Below are 23,451 nucleotides of genomic sequence, written 5' to 3' on the forward strand. Positions count from 1 at the left end.
CACGCGCCGGCTGGCGGGTGGGGCCAGGAAGCGCGGGCCGTGACGTGGGCCTGGCCGGGGCTGCCTCGGCCCGCGCGGGGGACGCTGAGTGTCTGGGCGGATTCCGGGGCGTGCGCGTTTGGTCACTCTAGGTTTCCTCTCGGCCCTCCTTTCCCTCCCTGAGACCATCCCTAGGCTTCTTCAAGGGGGTCTGCCCTCTTGCCTTTCAGGACCCATTGGTTGTCTGTGCCAGTAAAGTTTCCCCCCAAAATCTTGGCTCCTTAAAGGGTGCCCATCGCTGTCTACTAACACTGTTATTTCGTAAAGAGAAGACACTTGTTACACACGCACACAAATAGGAATAAAGGATAATTCCTCCCAAGAAAGGGAAGGCACTCTTGCGCTGGCATTTTGTTAGAGGACAAGGGAAACTCTAGTACTGGTACCAGGGCTGGCCAGGAGGAACCTCTGAGGCTGTCATCTGGGAGAGTGCACCTGTCACCGTGCCGGCTGGTGCCTTCTACCTCAGGAGGCAAGCGCTCCAGGTCCTCCCCAGCCTTGGGGGCTGAGTGCTTAAAACAGGACTTCCCTAAATAGTTCTATTAGTGACATCTTATATATTGCAAACTTGTAATACAAGTATTATATAATTAGTATCCATTTATGGAGACAGCATTTATAGACTCTTTTAAAAAGGAGTTTTGATTTACAGGGAAACTAGAGGGACAAATGGGGTCAGTGGAGTATCTTTTGTTAAGATATTAAATAGAGGCAGGGCGCAGTGGCTCACGCCTGTAATCCCAGCACTCTGGGAGGCCAAGGTGGGAAGATTGCTCAAGGTCAGGAGTTTGAGACCAGCCTGAGCAAGAGCGAGACCCCCATCTCTACCAAAAATAGAAACAAATCAAGTGGCCAACTAAAAATATATAGAAAAAATTAGCTGGACATGGTGGCACATGCCTCTAGTCCCAGCTACTTGGGAGGCTGAGGCAGAAGGATTGTTTGAGCCCAGGAGTTTCAGGCTGCTGTGAGCTAGGCTGACGCCACGACACTCTAGCCCGGGCAACAGAGTGAGACTCTGTCTCAGAAAAAAAAAAAAAAAAGATATTAAATAGAACCTTAGTCTCAGCGTTTTCCAAACTATTTCTTTCCTTTTAAACCAGCCTCCAACTTTCTTCCCTATTTTGCATAGTGGCTTCACACTGTCCTCTCAAACTCCCAAGCCTTTAGTTCCTTTACCTAGCCCTACCCCCCACCTGCTTGTACCCATTTCCCATCCTCCCCCAGTAGTCACCAAGTCCTGCTGATTTTTTCATTTGCATCACCCTCTCTTCCCCACCCATTGCCAGAATCTTAGGCAGACCCTCTTTATCTCTCATCTGGCCATCACCTTGACTTTCTAATGGTCTTTCAGCTTCCAGCCTCCTTCCCTTCCCCAGTATCCTTCTGTTAGATCACCATCCCTAAAGCACAGATTAAATCATGCCCCTTCACCCTCCGGAAGCCTGCAGTGCCTTTCATTATTTTTCCAAGCAGGTGCTAGTGTGGAAGGAGCAGCATGCTGGGGTTATTTAACCTCTGTAAACCTGTTTCCTAGTCTGCAATCCCCCTTTTCAACATTACCTCTGAGGGATTTGCAAGGAAAAGGAGTAGTGCTGTGTAGGTTAGTCTCTATATGTGCTTTCTTTTTCCTTAGACTGCTTACCTTGCTGTGGTCTCAGGTACAGATCTTTCAGTTTCAAGTGACAGAAAGCCCAGCTCAACTGGCTTAGAAAGAAGGAATGCATTGGTTCACATATTTGAAAAGTCCAGGAGTTGAACTGGCTATAGGTTCTGCCTTATCTGGAAACATAAACAGTGTGAACAGGCCATTTCTTTCTCTCAGCTCATCTAGGCTGACTTGGTCCTCAGATGAGTAATGGCAAAATGGCACAGCCTGGGTTCAAGTTTTATGGGAAGAGAAGTGTGACTCTTTCAATAATCGTAGTCAAACTTTCATTATATGTCTTTGAAACTGATTGGGTCACATGCCCTCCACGAACCAATCCATATAGCTTGGGAATATGATACTCTCATCGGGTAGGTCAAAGTCACAGGCTAGTCTAGGTCCCCATAGGGAAACTGGGATTCTACAATCAGAGGATGGAGGAATGGGTAGCAGGCAGGTCTACTATGACACATTTCTCTTGACTGGGGCCCTACCTACCTTCCTGGCTTTGTCTCTCCCTGTTTCCCTCTATGTGTCCTACGCTTCACCCAAACTTACTGTCCACATCTGATTTTTCCCATCTCTGCCTTTTCTTCTACTACTACTTTCCCCTGGAATTCCGCTCCTGCCTCATCTCTATATTATAAAATCCCTTCTCTCTTTCGTGGCCTAACTCCAAGCTGTCTGTAAACTGTCTGCCCAACTCCCCAACTGGAAAATGTCTCTGCCTCTGAACTTCCCCAGAATGTTACTGGTGCCCAGTTGGAGCTCTGAGTACATTCTGACTTCAATTATAATTATTAGGATACATTTGTTATTTCCTCTTCTGGTCTGTATGTCTTCTGAAATCAGGAAGGATGTTTGCATCATCTTGTTTCACTCACTCACTCAAACATGTATCACGTGTCATATCTGAGCAGGGCCCAGGGCTAAGTGGGTGCTGGGGAGACAGTAAGGAACAACACACCTCTGCCTCAAGAAGCTCACAGTCTAGTTGTGGGGAGGCCCCAAGCGAAGCAGGCATGGTGCTTGCCCACAGTGCTCACCTCAGGGTACTACACGTCACAGCTAGTCGAATAAGTCAACAACCTCCTCCACCCTGCAGAGCCTGCTGTCTGGCCTGCCCCCCAGCTCTGCTTAGCCACTTGGCCTGGCAGAGTGCCTGAAACAGAGCCAGGGACCTTTCACGCACCTATGTCACCAACGTGGGACAGCAGGGTAGTTGAAGTTGTCAATTCACATGGAGGTCCCCTTGTTCCCCCATTCTGTTCAGCTGGCTTAGTGTGCCTGCACCTTTCAGATCAGTTGGCTAAACCCAGTGGATTTTTGTAGAACACCTGTTGTGTGCCTGGTGCTGGGAAAGGGATAGGATATAAAGGAAGCAGGAAACGGCCCCTGCTCTCCAGGGAGAACAGGCTTAGACATACGACACAAATTGATTACCATTTGGAACTTTAGTTATGCTGTGTAGTCATGGCACACACACAATAAACTTTAATAAATTCAACTATATGCTTGTGCAAGAAACTATATCACAGCAGTCTAAAATTGTAAGTCTGAGCTGGGTGCAGTAGCTCACACCTCTAATCCCAGCACTTTGAGTGGCTGAGGCATAAGAATCACTTGAGGCCAGAAGTTCAAAACCAGCCTGGGCAACATAGTGAGAGACACCCTTCCTCCCCCTATCTCTACAAAAAATAAAAATAAAAAAATTATCTGAACGTGGTGGCTCGGACCTGCCTATAGTCCCAGTCTCAGGAGGTTGAGGTAGGAGGATCACCTGAGCCCAGAAGGTTTTTTTTTGTTCTTTTTGTTTTTTAGTTCATTCCAGAGAAGGAATGGGTCAACCCCCATGAGTGGAGGAGACTGAGCCCAGAATTTGAGGCTGCAGTGAGCTACGATCATGGCACTGCATTCCAGCTTGGGCGACAGAGTGAGATCCTGACTCTAAATAAATAAATAAATGAATAAAATAAAATTGTAAACCCATGCACGCTATACTTTGTGAGCAATTTAAGGGATTTTCAGGAGTTTTTGGTTTTTTTAGACAGAGTCTCTCTCTGCTGCTGGAGCTAGAGTGCCATGGCATCAGCCTAGCTCACAGCAACCTCAAACTCCTGGGCTCAAGCAATCCTTCTGCCTCAGCCTCCCAAGTAGCTGGGACTACAGGCATGCACCACCATGCCTGGCTAATATTTTTTATATATATTTTTAGTTGTCCAGCTAATTTCTTTCTATTTTTAGTAGAGACAGGATCTTGCTCTTGCTCAGGCTCTCAGGCTGGTCTCGAACTCCTGACCTTGAGTGATCCTCCCACCTCAGCACTCCGGAGTTTTTGACTATATTCTACTTTTGCCTTACATGTAGACTTTAGACTCTAGCCCTATACAGCGTGTTACTCCACTATATATAATACAGCACCATATCGAGTATGATCAAGAACCACTATAGGTATGTGATATGCCTAGGTATAGACAGTGAGTGCTGTACGGTAATTCAATGATACTAATAATTTAATTACTATCTACAATTTGCCAGGCCTGATGTCAGGTACTTTACATGTACTGTCTCTTCCAGTCTCATAACAGCCCCCAAGATAGGTATTATACTATTTAAAGGCAACAGAAGTAGAAACTCTAAGAAGTCAAATAACTTTCCGTTAGGTCAGACAGCAAGAAAGAGGCCGGGCTGGGATTCCGACCCAGGCGCGTGTGTCTGCCAAGTTCATGCTCTTTGCGCTGCACTCCCAGGCAGGTCTTGGGTTTCAGGGAAGGCTGCGTAAAAGAGGCAGGATTCAAGATGGGGAGGGTTGGGCAACGTGGAGAGGTGCTCACAAATAAAGGCTCTGGTGGTAGTGACAAGGGCAGAGGACATGGAGAGATCTACCTGAGAGAGGGTGAGAGAGTGAGAGCCAGGCAGGCTGGGAAGAGGGAGAAGAGACCAGAGAAGCGGAGGTGAGGTGTTGTAGATTGTGGCTGTCCCAGGAGGCAGGCAGAGGGGCCCCAGGGGGTGGGGTGGCCTGGCTGGCTGTGGGAGTGCCTGCATGGTGGCCTCCAGAGCCCTCGCTTAGGCGTCCTAAAGACATGGACCATGCCCTGGGATGGCAGCACCCTCTGAGCAGCAGAGGGCCTGGTTGTGGTTGGGTGAGAAGCCGCGTGGGCTGCCGGGGCCTCAGGTTTCCCGCTCTGAACCAAGAGCTGTGCCCTTTTCACTAGGGGAAGCGAAACTGCTTTTACGATGATCTCTGTCGGTTATACCAAATGGCTCAGAGACGGAATCCACAGGGCTCAGCCATCCGAATAGAAAAGAGGAGCGGAAGGACACGTGGTGACTCGTAACTCAGAACACGGCTGTGCAGATGAAGTGGCGCCCTGGTCACCCAGAAGTCGTCTTCCGGAGCACTTGCTCAATGGCCCTGGGCCCAGAGGGGCCTTGGGCAGCCACAGGAGAGGACAGCAAGTCCTCCGCTCGGCAGGAGAACCTGCAGGCTTCGCTGACATCCCTCTTGTTCTGCTTTGGACACCTCCTATCTGCCCTGGTTATCTGGTTTCCTAGCCTTTGGCAGGAGAAGCGCATTAGAAGGAAGTGAGACTGCTGGAGACAGTCACGCTGACAGGCGAGTGACAGCTGACAGCCTGACGGAGCAGGGGACAAAAGAACTAAAAATCAGACATACAGCCGCAAAGGGCGTCTGGCCTTCCTAATATAGGCGTATCCAAGGCTTCAGTTTGGCGGCGGTGCCTGGGAGGGGGCCGGTGCCCTTTGAGAGAGGGTGTGGGGCCGCGGTGGGGGGGCAGAAGCCGCCTTGTAGCCAGGCTGGGAAGTCGGAGTCATCACAGTGGGGACAACGGTCGTTCAGTACAGGATGGAGTGGAGATGGATTGAGCTCAAGAGGGGAATCTCAGAGTTTGAGATCTCTGAGATGAATTCAGAGTGTTTTGCTTAAGGAAGTAGAGAGTATATAAAATGTTTGTTATTTTTAGGATTGTAAATAGAAATAGAATTTAGAAAATGACTTAAAAAATATTTTGTCCCGTAAAAGGGGTAGGCTTCAGTTACCTGGAAATTTTGCTTATGATGCCAGTTTTTCCCCTCTAGTGATCATAGGTAGATAATAATAGCTAAAATTTATTGAAAACTGATCTGCTAGACACCGTTCTTAGAGCTTTGTGCGTACTAATTCTATTAACCCCTATAAACATGCAATGTGGCAGGTACTATTATTTTCCCATTTTACTGATGAAGAAATTGAAGCACAGGGAGGTAAAGTTGTGTAGTTTACTACACGTAAGAGCCAAGATTGAACCGGGCAGTCTGGCTCTGGAGGTCTTGCCCTTAACCATGGCACACTACAAAAAATGCCTTTTTTTGAGATCGGGTCTTGCTCTGTCACCTGGGCTAGAGTGCAATAGTGTCAGCCTAGCTCACTGCAACCTCAAACTCCTAGGCTCTAGCGATCCTCCTGCCTCAGCCTCCCAAGTAGCTGGAACTACAAGCGCCAACCAACACACCTGGCTAGTTTTTTTAATTTTTTGTAGAGATGGGGTCTCACTCTTGTTCAGGCTGGTCTCAAACTCCTGACCTCAAGCAGTCCTCCCGAGTCAGCCTCACAGAGTGCTAGGATTACAGGCATGAGCCACTAAACCCAGCCAAAAAATTCCTTTTAAGCAGTTGTTCTCTGCCTTTAATGTGTATCAGAATCATCTGGAAGCCCGGTTAAAACACAGATGCTGCACCCCTTATCCAGAGTTCTTGGTGTGGTAGATCTGGAGTGGAATTTGGCCCTGGAATTTGCATTTCTGACAAGTCCCCAGGTGCTGTTGATGCTGCTGGTCTGAGAAAACTTTGAGAACAAAGCTCTTTCACATATGTTCTGATCAGTCTCATACCGACTAGCTAACAGGGTCAATACAGGCCTAATCCTCATTTTATGCATGAGGGAAATTAAAGTCAGCTGCCCATGTTCACACAGCAAAGTCATTCATTCTTACATTCATTCAGTCATTCATTTAACCAATGGGCATGTGCCTCATGTTGGCCTCAGAGTCGAGCAGTTCTCAGCCTTGGCTGCATGTAATAATTATAATAATCACGCGGGGAGCTTTAAAAATCCCAGGACCCAGGCCACCCTCCTAGACCAATTAATCAGAAACTGAGAGGGAAAGGGTGGGATCCAGGCACCAGTAATTTTACAGTCCCCCAGGGGATGTCAGTGAGCAGCCGAGGTTGGCATGACTGTGCTAAGAAGGCACTGGAGATGCAGAGACCTGTGACATTGCACGTGCTTCAGAAGGGCCAGGGGATCCCCCGGGAGGAATAAATACCACTCCCTGGTGAGCAGGGGCTGTGTCCAAATGGCCTGTGTGCGGCTGTATGACGATGTGACTTGGACAGTGGGTGGTGGGTAGGAGGCAGAGCTGGGTTTTGGTCTTCTTGGTCAGTGCTTACCCATCTTTTCATGGCTAAAGTCATAGAATTTACAGGACCTGCTGGCTCCTGAAGCTGACCAAGGGTGACAAGCCCAGACCTCTGGCAGTCTGGTTAGGAGATAGCTCTGCTCCAGGGCTTCCTAGCACCTCCCCCACCTGACCCCTTTTTTTTTTTTTTTTTTTTTTTCCTGGAGAGGAAGAAGGAGGCAATGACTGTTTCCTTTTTTTCTGCAGAGCTGACATCTTCTGAGACTTGCAGGTCCTGTCTTTTTGCTTCTTCCCATTTGGTTACCAGCTCCCATTTCAGCCTCTGGGGGGGTGGGGGTGGTCCTGAGCCCTGGTCTGGGCATCCTGTCGGGATAACTGGAGAGCCAGGCCAGGAGGTCTCTTCACAGGGGACAATGGCTTTGCACTGGCAGCTGTTGCTCACTGGCCTGACAGCCCCGGTTTCCTCTGTCTGCAGGGCTAGGGCTCACCCACCACACCCCACCCACACCACCCTCATCTGTGCCTGCGCAGTCACTGTCTTGTGTGGGGGAGAGGGATGTGTACGCAGAGAGTGTGATTGATTCTCTGCATGTCCCCTGTGTGTTTATCACAGTGCGGCAGCAACAGTGGCCTCAGACGGATTGTGTGGGTCCGTGCTCCTGCTGGACTTCACAGGACTGCTGTGTGGCTGCTATTTGGGCACAGCGTGCAGTGGGCCGGGTGTGTTGTATTGGTTGTGACGTTAGTGGCTGTCTTGGCCTCTGCCGCAGTAATTAGATGGCTGGGGTAGACCTATGATTTGTGTGTTCTTGAGAACGCTGTGCTGTGACTGAGTGTTCGTGCATGCTGGGGTGTTAAGTGTGTGTGTACGTGAATGCGCATGTGCTCGTCTCAGTCTTGGCCTGTGGGGCCGGGGGCTGCAGGTCTCAAATTCCTCTGCTATTTTTAGGGGCCGTATCAGCTCAGCTGTCCGGGAGGCTGAGTGTGTGTCAGTAGGAAAGTCCCACCCTCTCTGTCCCATGGCCCTAACCCCCAACTCTGCCTGCCCCCCTCCACCCCAAAGCCCTCACTCCAAGAGCCTCCTCCTTGCCTTCCACACACACGCTGCCTCACCTTTTCCGCCTGGCGTACCTGGTCCCCGCAGTCCTGCAGGCCACTTGCTCTCTCCGCTGGCTCTGGCCAGGGCTGGGCAGCTCCGGGGGGAGGGGCCCCGGGGAGGGCGGGACGGGGGCGGGGCACAGGCTGTGCTATTTTGAGTCGCTAAAGGAGCAGCATCGGAGGGAGTCTCCTTGCTCTGGGCTGCTCCAGGCCAGGCCATGCGGGTGAGTGTCCCTCTGACCCCCCAGTCCGGAAATGTCCCAGGCTCCTCATGCTGTTTCCTCATTTAGGAAAGGAGGGACCTTTTGTTATTTCCCCAGATGTGGCTGAAGTAGGTGGGGAAAGAAGGGTGGGGCTGCCTTGGGGCTCCTCTCAGAGCCTCTTGGTAGGAGGAGAATCACCCAGCCCCGGAACACCCCTCAGAGGCCAGGGACAGGGTGTCCCGGACCCGAGTCCTGACTTGAGGAGCTTGGACAGGCACTGTCTTCTAAACCTCAGTTTCCTGGGACTGCATCTGCCACGCCACAGCCCATGACACGCCTTCCCCACAAACCATAAGTGCTTTTGCAGCCTTCATTCCTTAGAATGCTATTTTCTTAAAAGCTTTGGAACTCCAGCACCCCAAGGCCTGTGGCAGTCTTGTCCCTACTTTGTGTTGCCAGTACCCCTCTTTCTCCTGGCTAGACAGGAGAGAGGGTTTTGAGAGGCGATGGTCCTTGGAGGTGCCAGGGACCCCCTTTCCCACTGTCACCAAGACCAGGCTCAGCATGGCTGCCTTCATTTCTGTGCATAGGATACTTGGAAGGGGCACATATGGCATCTTGGGAATGCCTTGACTGTCCGTAAGTCTCTTTTTTAGCAGAGATTACTCCAGAGAAGTAAGTTCCTTAAAAAAGCAAGTGAGGAGAGACATAGCTGCCTCCCAGTCCATTCTGTTCCCCCCACTCTACCCCTCCCAGCCACCAAGGGTAAGGTTTTCAGTTGTGTCAGCAGTTGGCAGAGTGTGTGGGCTGCCCTGGTGCGGAGGTGTACAAGGAGCTTGAGATGTGCCCATGAGCACTTGTATCTCTCTGTGCCCAGGGACTGGCCCACCTCGGCCCCCAAACTGGCACAGGGGTTGAGGTGTGTGTGGGCAGGGTGAGGGTAGGGTAGAGAGCGCTCCTCATGCTGAGAGGTGGGTGCCTGCTAGTCTAGCTTATTCCCCACCCCATCTCGGGCACCCAGGCCACCAGTGCCAGGTCACAGATTCAGGGCTGTGCTTGATGATGGCCAGGCAGATGGCACAGTGCCCTGCAGAGGGGCAGTGAGCATCCCCAGGGAAGGGAGGCCTCCAGCACGTCTGGCTGTTAGAGGAGGAAACTCAGGCCCTTCTGCAACTGCAGCGGCAGCAGGAAGCCATTCCAGTGCACCTGCTTCCTCCGGGCTGGCCGGCAGTGACGGTGGGCTCTCAGCTGCTTTCTGTTCCGCCCTGGGGTGGGGGAGGGCTCTGGCTGAAAGGGCCGGAGTGTCCCAGCCAGGTTCTGTTCCCTCTCCTCCTCTGGTTGGCAGCGTGGCCTTCGGGACACTCCCTGCAGAGCTCCCCTTCTTTTCCAGCAGCCCCGTGTAAAGTGTGCTCAGGTCATGGGTGGAGGGGCGTGTCATCTGTGGACACCCCTGCTTTCCATCCAAGCTGCTGTTCTGGCAGCTGGAGTCGGGGGAGGACAACAGTGTGGGTGAACCCCAAGGGACATGGAGGGCAGGGTTTGCCTCCATTCCTGAAAGTGAGCCTTGGAGGCTCTTGCTAGAGGACCTGGGTCTGAGTCCCAGATCTGCCACCTGCTATATGAGGCCTTGGGCAAGTCACCTGACCTTCTGAGCCTCCTTTTGCTCGTTTGTAAAGTAGCAGTCATAGTAGCGTCTGCTTCAGAGGGATGTCGTGAGGGTCAAATGAGAATGTAGGTGAAGGATTCAGCACAGGGCCTGGCACGGAGTAACATGCTCCACAACAATGACCTGTTATTACTGTTATTGCTATTATTCACAATGACCTGTTATTACTGTTATTGCTATTATTTCTTCCTTCTCCTTCACCCCCACCTCCCAATTCCTTAGATAAATTGGTGCTGGGTTGGTATTGGCAGAGAGAGGGTCTCCTAGGAGCTGCTCTCTGTGTCTCAGAATGGGAAGGGACAGAGAGGAGAGGAGGAGGCTGTGCCTCTTGTCCCTCAGGACGAGCTGCCCTGCGTGTGTGCACGTGCGGGCAGAGGGGGCGAGGCAGGGAAGGTACCTCTGGGCACTCTCTGTCAGGGTTACCTGCCACTCTGGATTTGCAGTGTGCAGATGTCTGGCATGGACACTTGGGCCTCAGTGCATTTGTCCAGGCCCAGGGGCTGCCTGGTGGATAGAATTATTCTCCTGAGGGCATTTGTGCCCCCAATCCCTCCTGTGAGGGGCATGGAGGATGGCAAGTAAGGGAGGGCGAGCCCTGCTGGCACTGTGGAGGGAAAAACCCAGCCTGGCTCCGTGAGTGCCTGAGTCTTCCGGGGCTGAGGCTAGATGGTCCCTCGGCACATTTCTTGGATTACTCCTCTTTGAGAACAAATGCTTCTAGCTATTATCTCCTTTGCTTTTTCTTTTTTATCGACTACTTAGCCATCTTCACAATACAAATAAGCAGTAAGTAACAAATGCATAACAAAATAAATACCAAGTGTGTCTATTGCATCTAATTCACACAGTTTACGAGATTATTATGATCGCTGTTTGCATACTATTTAGGTTTTAGTTTTTGTGATTGATGTTATTTTGTGTGTAGTTTTCCATATGGTTACCCTGACCACATGTTTGTAAGTTTAAATGGCAATATGACAATACATTGTAACGAAGCATCATACTGTACCTAACTGTTCCCTAATTCTAGGCATGTGGGTCATTTCCAATTTGGAGCTGTTATATAGAGTCCATCTATAAAAATCTTTGCATAGGTTCGTGGGCTTTTTCTTTCGCTTTCTTTCTTTAAGTCAGCTCATTGGACACGCGTTCCTGAAGATGGGATGGCTGGGCCAGAGGATGATGCATTTTGTGGCTATTGTTGCTCCACAAAGAGCTGCTTAGCAATTTCAAAGTGTCCCTGCCCTCCCTCCCAAACCCATGGCATTGAGTTCACTATCGATTTGTTGTTGGTGAGTGCAGAGATTATACCTCCCTTATTTGTACCACATCCTGGGAGTCAGGATATGCATCATTCTCTGCAGTTGACAGTTGGAGGAAGAGAACAGAGGGGTGTAAGAGGTTTTTGCAAAGAACCTTCATTCCAGCACTATCCTGCAGCTAACATTTATTAAGTGCCTACAGTACGATGGGTAAGATAGAGCCCTGCTCAGGAGGAAATTAGTCTGAGAATGACACAGACACACCAAGATCCGTCCTGGTTGTGAATCCCAGCTCTGCCACTCACTAGTCACGGGGTTCTGGGCACCTTACCTTCTCTGTTTCCTTATCTAGAGAGTGGGTTGTTGTGAGGATTAAATGAGGAGACAGGTATGAAGCGCCTGCCCCTGTGCCTGGCTCATAGAAAGCGTTCAGTGAGCGTTGGTTTCTTTTTCCGTCCCTCAAGGGAAGAGGATAGAAGTGCCACAGAGGGAGGAGGTGGTCAGAGCCTCAGAGTGGCAGGACCATGGTTGGGTCTCCCTTTGCAAGTCCAGAAACTTGCATCTGGAAAAGTTGAGCACTAGCAAACACCGCACTGTCAATCCATGCTTTGGCTTAATCCAGGTCTCCTAAACCTCGGCGCCGGTGAAGTCTATCGACCAGACTTGGCTACCACGGATGACTCGGCCCCTCTGATGCCGCCTGACATAGCAGAAAAGGTGGGCTCTAAGGGAGCAGCACAGGCTTTGGAGTCAGACCAACTTGGGTTCAAACCTGAGTTCCGTCTCTTACAAGCTTGGTGACTCAATCTTTTTCTGAGTCTTTTTCCTCATCAGTAAAATGGGAATGATAATAATTCCTATATCAGGAGATGATTGTAAGATTTATGTTAGAAAATAAATGTTAAACACCTTGTACCATCTCATTCTAGGTGCTCCGTATTCCATACTTAATTTTGTTGGAAATGCCCGAAAGCTGTAGACAGGGGACAGGTCAAGGAAGAGAGACCTTGGCTCTGAGCTTCCTTGCTCCACAAAGCCTTTATTCTCAGCTCAGGGAGTAACTGCAGCAGAGACTTTGCCACCATCTTTGGGGCCTGAGTTCTTTATCTGTTTTGTATTGAATAAAGATAACTTGCTCTTGATCCTAAGCAAATCTTAGTTAAAATCCCGTGATGAGGAAGAGAGGAAAAATATTCAGGCAATTCTGCATAAAAGCCACAGAGAGAATTTCCTTTGGGGAGAACCCCACGTTTATGTTCAGAGCCATGCCCAAGGCCTGCTGTCTTCATAGCGTGGGCCCACGGGACTTCCCTGGACAAGTAGGAAAATTGAACAAGAGATCAAAGAGCAAATAAGTTAATTAAACAAACAAACTTGAAGTCTCTAGCATATTAACTGAATACTAAAACACAGTCAACAAAGCAAATTAAAAACAACTAATTGCGGCTGGGTGCAGTGGCTCATGCCTGTAATCCCAGCACTCTGGGAGGCCGAGGCAGGAGAATCACCTAAGCTCGGGAGTTCGAGACCAGCTTGAGCAAGAGTGAGACCCAGTTTCTACTAAACATAGAAAAAATTAGCCAGGTGTGGTGCCACACATCTGTAGTCCCAGCTCCTTGGGAGGCCGAGGCAGAAGGATCGCTTGAGCCCAGGAGTTTGAGGTTGCTGTGAGCTACGATGATGCCACTGCACTCTACCCTAGGAGACAGGGTAAGACAGTGTCTCAAAAAAAAAAAAAAACCAAACAAACAAGCAAACCAAAAAAAACACACAAAAAACAAACAAACAAAAAAAAACAACTAACTGAAAACAAAACATTTTCTAATTTTTAACTATGAATTCATTATAAGAGCATTTATAAGAACGAACCAATTCTCAAACTCCGCCGAACTGAACTGATGCTTTGGATGAAGCCCCTCCCTGGGCTGAGGCAGGTTCTGACTGATGATTTCAGGAGGCCGAGCTCTGGTTGCCAACCCACAGATGGGGCAGCTTTATTGGTTCTCCAGGCCTCCTGCCCCTGGCAGGTCACTGTGTGTTGCAGGTGGGAGGCAGAGTTGCTGGGGTCCTGGAGCAGCTTCCTGTCCCAGGATGAAGGCCTGCACCTTTGGTTTACCGAATTAAGGGTTTGAGCGCCTCTCCCCACCCAGACTCTGAGGGTGCCAGACCCGGAAAGGACGTTAGCCGTTACCTAGGCTAGTCCAGCCGGTGATTCTACAGAAAGGTCTAGAGAGGTGAAGTGGCTCATTCGAGGGCACATAGCTTGCGAGGGTAGGCAGTTCTGTGTTCCGTACCCACCGTGCCTTCACTTTCCTCTAATATTTTATGCCCTTTTGAGTTTTGTAATCCTTCCTCCTCCACTCCATCTCTCCTCTCCCCTTGTTGCCCACAGCATTTGTCCTGGCAGGTCCTGGCCTGTAGGAAGACTCTGAGTCCCTGAGAGACCTGCTCCCCATTTCTCCTCTGACCCAGGGTGCGGGTTACCTTCAGCACCATGGCCTTTTCATCAAGGTTCGCCTTCTGGGAGCAAAAGGAAAGTCGGATTTCAAAATCTTTGTGTTTTGCCTGTGTGCTTGGCATGGTGTATCTGCAGGCAGGAGACTGGCTTATGGGAGAGGGAGCTTCGGAAGCTAGAGACGGACTGGGTGTGTGGAATTGGGAGTGGGGACAGAATGACCAGGGGTTTGGGGAACTCCCTTTTCTGTCCAGATGGGCTCCTGCTGGCCCAGTCAGGCTTCTCCCCTAAGCTCCACCTCTGGTAAGCTGAGCCGCCTTTTGTCCCGCTGGTGCCCCTCCAGGTTAACCCCGCCACACCCTCCCATCCCCCTGCTGCTCTGATTCACCCCTGGGAACGCAGGCTGCTGTGGAGGGACCGCTGGGAATGGCTTTGGCCCTGAGGCCTCTGGAACTGGGACTCCCCAATTCTGGGGGCTGTGGTGGGTTGGAGGAGAAGGAGCCGAGGGTGGGGAGTCAGGCCAGTGGGCCAGCTAGGTCCAGGGGGTGATTCAGGCTGCAGACCTGGGCGTGCCTTTGTGCGTGTGCACAGTCCCCAGCTGGGCAATGACCTACAACAGCCAGAGCCCTGCTGGTGGGGGAAGGGGCAGTGAGTCAGCCTGATACTAAATCCAGAGCTGAGCTCAGAGCTGGGCCCAGTGTCCCAGACACTTGGGGGGCAACCAGTGTTTTCCCCAGGGCCTCACCTTGGGCCAGACGTTTGGGGTCCTCAACTCGAGCCACTAGAGGGAGGACAGATTTGGAGCTGGTGAAGGACGCAGAGTGGACTTGGAAACTGGGCCACCCCGGAGCCTGAGCTAACAGCACTGCACGCAGTAACGAGTGTGTCTGTGTGGTTTGCGCATACTTGCGGTCCCCCCAGCCCGTGTGCTAATGCATGGTGTGACCCCTGGGGGAGGGAGGGGAGGTGGCATGACAGCCCTTGGTGGGGGCAGTGGGCGCGGACCTAGACTCTGTCACCCTTCTTTATTCCCTCTCCACCAGCCCCACCCTTCCCTTTCTCTGCCCCAATCCCAATTCCTCAAGTAAGAGGCTCTACTCTGATGAATATTTGCAGTTTTCCCTCTGTCCTTAATAGTGTGAACTAACTTTGAAGCTTGAGCCCATTGAAATTAGCTCCGTGGACAGAGCCTTAAAACTGCAGCAGCCATCATGCTGCTAATTTGGGCTCAAAATTAGCCATAGACCCTGGTTAAAATTGGAAAGTTCCCCCATAAGTGGGTAATATAAATGATTCTGGATGTTTCTAAGGATCTTTTCCCTTAGGAATCAAGGACTTCTTCCCGTGCTCATACGCCCATCGTGCTGGAGAGAAGGGCATGCTGAGGATGGGGAGGGTTGGAATAGGCCTGTCTTTTTCCTGTAGTCCTCAGTGACTGGGGATAGAAGGGAAATTGAATCCACCTGAGCTTTTTGGAGGGAGAGAGGCTGGTGACGGGGAGAGGAGAAGGCTCTCCCAAACTTGAGGCCTGGCCCCTCTGAGTCTGTTCTGAGCCAGTGTCTGAACTGAAAGAACCTTCAGAGCTTCCACATCATCTGCCCCTTTTCCAGACACGCTATGGTGTCTGCTCCTCCCCTCTGAGTCAGGCCAGCCAGCTCCTGGGCTCTAGCACAAACCTCTGGCCACAGTGTCCAGAGCTCAGGCATCTTTCCTTCCTCCTTACCCCGCCCCTAACCTTGGGGTTCCCTCCCTCAGCTGCATGGTTGGCAGTTTTGTGGGTCTGAGGTTGGGAAAGTATCTGGCTTCCTGAATCCCTGCCCCTGCCCCACTTCCTGCCTCCAGCCAGAGCTCAGCCGTGGCTGGGAGGGGCCTCAGGCTGTGAGTGGGGAGAAGTGGTACAGGACCTAGGAATGAGCCAGAGCCAGCCTGATGGAGCCACCCATGCGCCCTACGCTGAACTCACTGGCCCAGCAGGCACCGTCACGGGGGTTAACCCTTCTACCCAGTGACTGGAGCAGGGGCTTTCTGTTCAAACCACTTCTTGTCTGAGCTGGGAATGACTCTTGTAGTTTGGCATGGGTTGAATTAGCTGGATCTTTCTGTCCACCATGTAATCAAGCCATGGTGTTGCTGTGGGCGGATCTCTTGACACAGCCCAAATAGGCACCGTGGCTGGGCACTGAGGGCAAGAGTACTTACTTGGCTTTAGCCCCCACAGAGACTCTTCATTCTTGAAGTTGTCACTGGACAGTTTTCATCCCAGGATAGGGTATCTCTTGCCCAGGGGCCCTAGCCCCAGTACTCCTAAAGACCCAGGAGCTCTGCCTCTTAGGGAGAGAGAGGCCCCTTGAGCGCTTTCTCCCTGTGCTTTTACTGCTGGGTCTCCCGGCCCTGACCTGCCAGTGACTTCTCTGTCTGCTCCCTCAGGTTAAAGAGGAGGACAAAACCCTGCCAAAGCCTGGCCCTCCTGGCAAGGAGGAAGGGGCTGTAAGTGTTTCTTCGAGACCCCCGTGTGTGTGTGTGTGTGTGTGTGTGTATGTGTGTGTGTGTGTGTGTGTGTGTGTGTGTGTGTCTGTCTGGATGGTTGGGCTTGTCCCTGCACCCACCAGCCCTAGACTAGCCGGTGAGCCAGTTCCATGGAGTGGCAGGGACTACAGGGCCCTCTGCACGTGTGACATGGCTAGACGGAGTGCCTTTCAAGGGGGAGGAGGTGCAGCGTGTGCGATGCCAGCTTGGGGGCTGGGAAGGAGATAGCCAAGGTGCTTTGGGGACCTCCTCCTGACCTTCTCCTCCCACCCCCCCTTAGTCACCTGGCTTTAGTTCTGGTTTCCTGAACCCTTTGGGGCTGGAGAGGCTTAGCTGGGCAAACTCTTAGGTTGGGGAGCACCAAATGAGAGCTCAGCTGTTGGGACTCTTTAGCTTGCTCTGGGTGGCACAAGGGCACAGAGGGATTTCATTGCAGCTGCTGCTGTCTCTTCCAAGACCCTGTCAGCTGCTTGGTACGGGTGACTGGAAGCAGGCTCCAGCTGCCCACTGCCCCCAGCCCCCACAGCCTTGGGAGAGAGACCCCACATAAAGCTGGACCTTTCCAAGGCAAGAGAGGAGAGAGAGAGTTCCTGAACAGCAGGTCCAGGGCTGTGCCGTTAGGAGAGGGCTGCTGTCAGCACAGGAGGCGGAGTGCCCAGGGCTCTGGGGCAGAGCCGGATCACAAAACAGATCCTCACTGTATTACCCCAGATGGCGCCTATCCCGGCTCCCCCCACTTCCTTGGACAATTTGATTAGCCAGGCATTGCGGCTTCCACCTGATCTATAAACAGTCCTGCAAGGCCAGCCTGTGATTTCAGAGGGATGTGTTTGAAAATGTGAGGGAGGGGCCTTAGAGTAGCCCAGAGTTTTGTTTTTTTTTTTAATGAAAATTACATGTAAAGTGCTTAGACGAGTGCCTGGCACATAGCAAGTACTGTGTATGTGTTAGCAATTACTATCGTCTTTGTCATTGCATCTTCTTAAGTTCCAGGGTTGGGAACAAAGCTGGAGGAGGGAGGGAAAGGAGTAGGACCCAGTAGCTGGGGCCACTGGCCAGCTCCGCACTGTCCTGGTATGCCATTGAGCACTCTTGGCCTAAGAAGCTGAGGAAGAGGCACCTTCCAAGCCTTCCCTCTCCACCGCTGCAGCAGAGCCGCCCTGTAGCCTGGACTAAGGCCCTTGGCTCAGCTCTGCTCAGGAGGTGGGGCAACTTCTCTGTGTGGCATCCAGAGGCAGCAGCTCCCAGGTCTGTCCCTCTGTGAGCATCTTCCTGCACCCAGACAGGCATGGGCAGCCAGACCTTCACAGAGCCCAGTGCCCAGGTGCATTCTAGATCCAACGTGACTGTTTTGGGGAACAAGGACTGAAGCACAGCCCAGTTAGTGACAGAGCACTGCCTGGCCAGCCAGGAAAACTCTGCCCTGCCATCAGCCTTCCGAGTGGCACTCCACTGGGACTTCAGACATTTCCCACCAGTGTGTGGGAAAAGGGTGGGCATACCAACTGGGCACCAGCTTACTCCAGTTGGCTCCTGGGTGCCCAGAGGCTGAGAGGCAGGCTGAGCCAGGGACCCCACTCTAAGGCAGAATGGAGCTGTGGCTGCCTGAGCGCTTAACCTTTTGTAAGCTGTAGCTGCCTCCTCTTCCTCCCATCATACCACACACACACTCTGGGAGCTGGGAAGGCTCCAAACCCTTGAGAGGTTGGCAGGAGGAAAACTGCAAAGAGACTGGCAGAAAGCAGGTTGAAGTAGAAGTTTCCTGGGCCAGCGCTGGGTCTCTGCAGCCAGTGAGAGTGTAGGTGAGGGGCAGACAGTAGCCATAGAACAGGGGCATTGGGTGCAGGAGGTTTGACATGTCTTGAGGCCAAGAAGAGCTCCCTGACCGTTGGCATCTTTAGAATTGGCAGGCTTTGGGTCTGACTGCCCAGAAAAGCAGGTGATGGGAGGACCAGGGCACAAAGGCAGGAGGCCCCAGAGTTAGGCCTGGGATTGGTGGGAGGAGTGGTAGCAGCAATTGGGCTATGAGGCAGTGGGCTCGCCTGGATCGGGGCTTGGTAGCATAAAGCCAGTAACTCTGGGGCACCTCATGGGCCTCTGGGCACTCTCTACTAGCATCTTACAGTTCCGTGCTAAGCCCAGGGATAGACAGCAAGTGACAGCAGTACCTGATTGTGCCTTGTGGGAAATAGAAGCCAAACTCTTAGATGCAATTGTCCTATCAGGAAGATGCAAAGAGGACTTCCTGGGATAGCCTTCTGGAGCTTTGTGTTGTTTGGTGGATGAATGGAAGATCTGTTCTGGGGCATGAGGTCACACCCTCTCACTTTCTCTGCATGGGGTGGGCAGAGATTCAGGGGTTGATGCTAATGTCTACCTGTATTTGTATGTAGCTAGAGGGCAGCTCAAAGGACAGCAGTGGCCCATCTAAGAGTCCTCAGCCTCCCGCCAATCCGATACCCTCAGAGACGTCCCAGAGAGCCAAGAGCCCTGCGCACACACTCGCCATGAATGGCCCCGGGGCTGCCTCGGCAGAAGGCCCAAGCGAGGAGGCCCAGGGCCTGTCCCGGAAGCGGGTGGCAAATGCAGTAAGGAAGGTGGTCAGCAAGGTGCTGCCCGGTGAGGAGCTTGGGGGTGCCAAGGAGCCCCCAGGCAGAGGGGTCAAGTCCCCTGAGCACCCAGCTCGAGGCAAGAGGGGAGAAAAGGCAGCCCCTAGCCCCAAGCCGCCACCCCCTCCTCCGCCTCCCCCTGTTCCGCCTAAGCACGAAGCCAAGAAGGAGGCAGCCAAGGATGAGCTCTCAGTGGGCCTGCGGAGCCTGATGTCTCGAGGCAGAGGCAAGGACCACAAGCCCCGTGGCAAGCAGTCTCCTGGGAAGGGGGAGAAGCCCTCCAGCCAGGAGCCAGGCTCCTTGGGGAAACCAGGCTCCCCAAAGGTGGTGGACTCCCCAGGGAAAGCGGGCTCCCCAGGCACACCTGAAACCCCTGAGAAGCAGTGTTCCCCGGCCCCAGCAGGACAGCTGGCGGACCCAGGCTCCGCTGGCCGGAAGTCAGACCTCACTGGAGAGCAGCCATCCAAGTCACCAGCACCTGGTGTGCAGCAGGAGGTACCCGAGTGTGTCACTAACCTGCATTGCCCCTCACCACCCTTGCTCAAGGGCCAGCCACCCTCACAGCCGGCTTCCCCAAGCCACCTCAACAAACCCTGCATGACTAAGAGGCCGGGCCCGGGGCCATGTGCCAATGGCCGGGACTGCATGGCTTTCCTTAACTGAATTCCAGGACCTGCGGTTGCCTGGGCTCTGGCCCAGCGGCTGGAATGGGAATCACTAACCAGCATGCTCCTGGCCTTGCCGTGGGAGTCGGGGCCTGGTCCCCAGCTACGTGGTGCCAGCTTGAGGCCCGAGATCCCAAGCCGAGGGTCAGAGTCTCAGCAGATCCGTGCAGGGGTAGAGAGACGGTGTGTTAAGTTGAGAGGCCTGTGTTCGCGTCCCCAGCCACTCTCCCAGTGAGCCTGTCATGTGGGTATAACACAGGTCCATAATCTCTTTTCTGATGCCCTTGGGGCCAGAAATATTTTGGATATTAGTAATTTGGGCATTTTAGAATGTCATGCCGTATACATAATGAGCAGCAACCCATAACAAACACGTTAGTATTTCTAAAGCAAAGTCTATGAATATTCACACTGCAGAGGGATAGAGGATAAACAATCAGGTTTTGCCACCAACATAGTTAAGAAAAATCTTTTGTTTGGGGGGCCTTTTAGATTTTGGAATTGAAATAAGGGATAATACTTGCTTTGAAGGGTTTTAAGTAACCACAAGATTAGAAATGATCCAGATGGTGCTGCACAAATGGCAATGTTGACAGTGATGCAGGTAACGGTTGTTAATGCCATCACTACCTTCTTCAGGCCTGGCCAGTACCTGCATGGCGGATGGGCACAGTGGGCCTCTTTGGATCTGGGGGCGACCCTGTCTTCCCAGAAAGTACCCTCTGGGTGGGGCAGGAGGCTGAGAAGCAGGAGGGAGGGCCAAGGAGGGTTAGTCTGACCCTTGGAAGGGGATGCCTGTGTGGCTGGTCTTTGAGCTGGGGACAATTGTCTTCAAGCCTCCTGGTTTTCTAGACCCCGCTGAGGCCTCTTAGTGGGGGGGAGGAGGGGTGTCAACTTCCGCCCCTGCTTCCCCGTGCTCCCGCAGGCCCATCCTGGCTGGAGGGAGAGAGGTCAGGAGGATGCTGGGGCACAGCCCGAGGAGCCTTGGGGCCCTCCCTTGAGTGCTACCTCCCAAGACCTGGGGTTCCTGGAACCTGCCTTGTCCCCCTTCATTCTGGGCACTGCAGCACTTACAGAATAGCCAGCTGCGGCTGTCCCCACCCTCCTGGCCCACTCTGTGAATCAGGGAAGTGACTGTTCCTGGCACCCAGGGAGGAGTTGGCATGGGCATTCTGGCCCAACAGGCAGGGTATGAGCTTAACTGTCAGCCCCTTAGGAGAACCTCCCAGTAGTCAAGGAGTGTTGTGTTCCTGGGCTGGCTACTCGCCTGCCCCTCCTCCTCTCACTAGGGAGGAGTTGGGGGCTGAGACATTTCCTGACTTGGAGTCAGCCACCTGTTACCTGAGGCAGGGGCCAGAGGATGAGTGGGGTAACAGGGCCATTCAGTGCTCAAGATAGTTAGGACAATAGGAAGAAATAGCCAGAGAACTCCCAGGCACCTGCTCTTTTTCCTCATCTGATAGTTTAAAAACTCAAATTGGCACCCGGCTTGCCTCCCTGACCCTGCTCCACTTCCCTGCTGGGTCCCAGTGGCTTCCTGGGCTGGGAGCTCGGCATGCTGTACCCTTGGCCCCGAGGCCAGGACTAATAGTGGTTTAACCTTCAGGCAGGAGCCGCCAAGGTCCAGCTGACCCCCGCGGAAGAGGCCCACCTGCGGCTTGAAAGGATCTTCACAGCTCCTGTAATGCCCTTTCTCTCGGGTGTGGGTCCCCAGCCCCTGGCCCTCCTCTTCCTGAGGCTGGTGGCAGGACCGTGTGTGTCTGTGTGTAGGCGCGCTGGCTGTGAAGGGTGGCTCCATGGTGGCCTGTGGGCCTTCACATTGGCTTCCCATGTGAAGACATGAGAAAAGGGATCTGGGGAGGGTTGTTCCTTCAGAGAGCCCCAAACCCTGTGCATATGGCAGGGGGCCCCTCTTGGCTGGGGATCGAGTCCCCCTGGCCCCATTATTCTGCCTTGAGGACACGTCTTGGTGCCAGGGCCTGGTGGGTGGCAAGGCAGGGAGTTGATGCTCCCCATTTTTGATGCCCTGGCTCCCTAGACCTGGGTGGGGCCTATTAGCTCCTTGCCCATTTCTAACAGGCAACGTGCAAGGCCTGGCTAACTCCCATCCTCCCCAGAAAGGCCTTTGAGGGCTTTAAGTAACTGGACAGATACAGAGGTCAAGGCTGACCACAGTCCCTGGCTCTTGGGCAATTGGGAGGTGGCCCCAAGGTTGGCCCTGGGTGGGGTCAGTGTGCCTGCCTGGGAAAATGACAAGGGTGCACTGGGGGTTTGAAGAGACCCTGGACTTGGGGCTGCTGGAGGCTTTGTTCCAAGAGGCACAGGGGGACAGCTCTGAGAGCAGCCCTTGGCATGGGGAGTGGCACTCTTGGGCAGGTATTTGGAGGCAAGGAACAGCTCTATGCTGGTGTCTGGTGGCCACAGGGGAGCTAGGCTGAGAAATGCTCTGGAGAAAAGGCAAGAGGCTCCCAGGGGGCCCAGGCTCTGTGTATGGTGAGGTGGCCTGGCCTGGCAGACACATGAAAGAGGAAGCCTAATTCAGAATGGACCAGATGGCTGGCCCAGGATAGACTGTGGCCAGAGGCAGACTGGCAGACTCCTGCCCAGGCCACTGGGAATGACTTAAAAGAACGTCTCCTCCGAGAGTCTGATGGTAACAGGTGTCTTGTAACCTTCCTGGTCTGGCCTCTCCTCGACTGGCTGCAGTTCACCCACCAAGGCCGGCCCCCAGGTCCTGGCGCTGAGGTGCCCCCACCTCCACCCTGTGCCTTGGGCAGTGACAGTGAGCCGGCCCACTTGGTCCAGGGGTGCTTGCTTGAAGGGACGTGCCAGAGGTCTGCTTGTCTTCACCCCTCTTCTCTCTCTCTCTGCTTGCTGCCGGCAGCTGGACCCTGAGGCCGCCTCTCCTGCCCACAGCCAGGTAGGGTGCTTCTGCCGCCCTCGGGGGCCCTCCGCTTCCTCCGGTGACCACCCACCACCCCTGGCCTGTACCTGGGCTGGCGTCTGTGCCCGGGCCTCGTGCTGGAGTGTAAGGCCTCTTCTCCTTCAGGCTCCCACCCTGTGTCTGGGGGGACCCTCGGGGATGGCAGTGCCAGGAGCTCGAAATGGTACAGCTCTGTGCCAGGCTGTTGGGGAGCCTCAGGACCAAGTGTCACCCTTCAAGTTTGGTCCCTGTGGCACGTGGTTCTCGGCCACTGGAGTCCAAGGGCCTGGTTGGGTTCTAGGTGATGCAACTCTTCTCAGTCTGGATAGAGAACGCTGAAAACGTGAAATCTGCCCTCTCCCAGCCCAAGCCTGACGATGACACATTCTCTGTCTCCACCTCCTGGCCAGTCTGAGAAACCCATTTTCAGACGAGCTCTAAAGGACGTAGTTATAACTTTGATGTCATTCGTCCCGAAATACCCAGCCCATAGAATGTGCACATTCAAGACAAAGGTCTCTCCTGTCTCACGTGATTTGGAAAAAATACAACATTGTAATGATTTTTTTATAAAGTTATAATTCTTCATATGTAAAGAACTATCCTTTTTTAACGTCCTCACTTAATGAATCAAAACGTTGACCGCCCCATAGCGACCATCCCATCAAAAAGATCATTTCACTGGTTCGTGAAACCCAGAGACCGGGTTGCCTCTGGTGTAGCCCGGCCCTCTCCCTCCAGGCCCTGGAAGGGCAGTCTGACCACAAGGGGGTGTTATCTGAAGCCAGAGTCCAACCTGGGAGTAGAACCCAGATCTCCTTTCTTTCAACTGCAAGAAATGTGGCAAAGAACATACTTCTTATGTTTCCTTGTCCTTTCCTGATCCCTCGTCCAGGGCATCAGGTCTCATGAGGAAGGGACACCTGGGGTGAGGGACTCT

At 52.9% G+C, this 23,451-nt stretch overlaps 1 protein-coding gene across 12 annotated transcripts in view; it reads left to right on the forward strand.

Moving 5' to 3' along the window:
- MYO18A (myosin XVIIIA) overlaps positions 1 to 23,451 on the forward strand; it is a 97,265-nt gene that overhangs the window by 26,139 nt on the left and 47,675 nt on the right. For 7 of the 12 annotated variants that reach the window (XM_012740733.3, XM_075994299.1, XM_012740734.3 and 4 more), the window contains exon 3: positions 22,473 to 22,508. The exons of 3 other annotated variants lie outside the window; for them this stretch is intronic. In XM_012740733.3, the coding sequence (XP_012596187.3) occupies positions 22,473 to 22,508 (36 nt within the window). 2 more of the 12 variants (XM_075994300.1, XM_075994304.1) reach the window with 2 other exon arrangements.

The sequence above is a fragment of the Microcebus murinus genome, chromosome 18, assembly GCF_040939455.1.
Source record: "Microcebus murinus isolate Inina chromosome 18, M.murinus_Inina_mat1.0, whole genome shotgun sequence".
Taxonomy (NCBI): Eukaryota; Metazoa; Chordata; class Mammalia; order Primates; family Cheirogaleidae; genus Microcebus; species Microcebus murinus.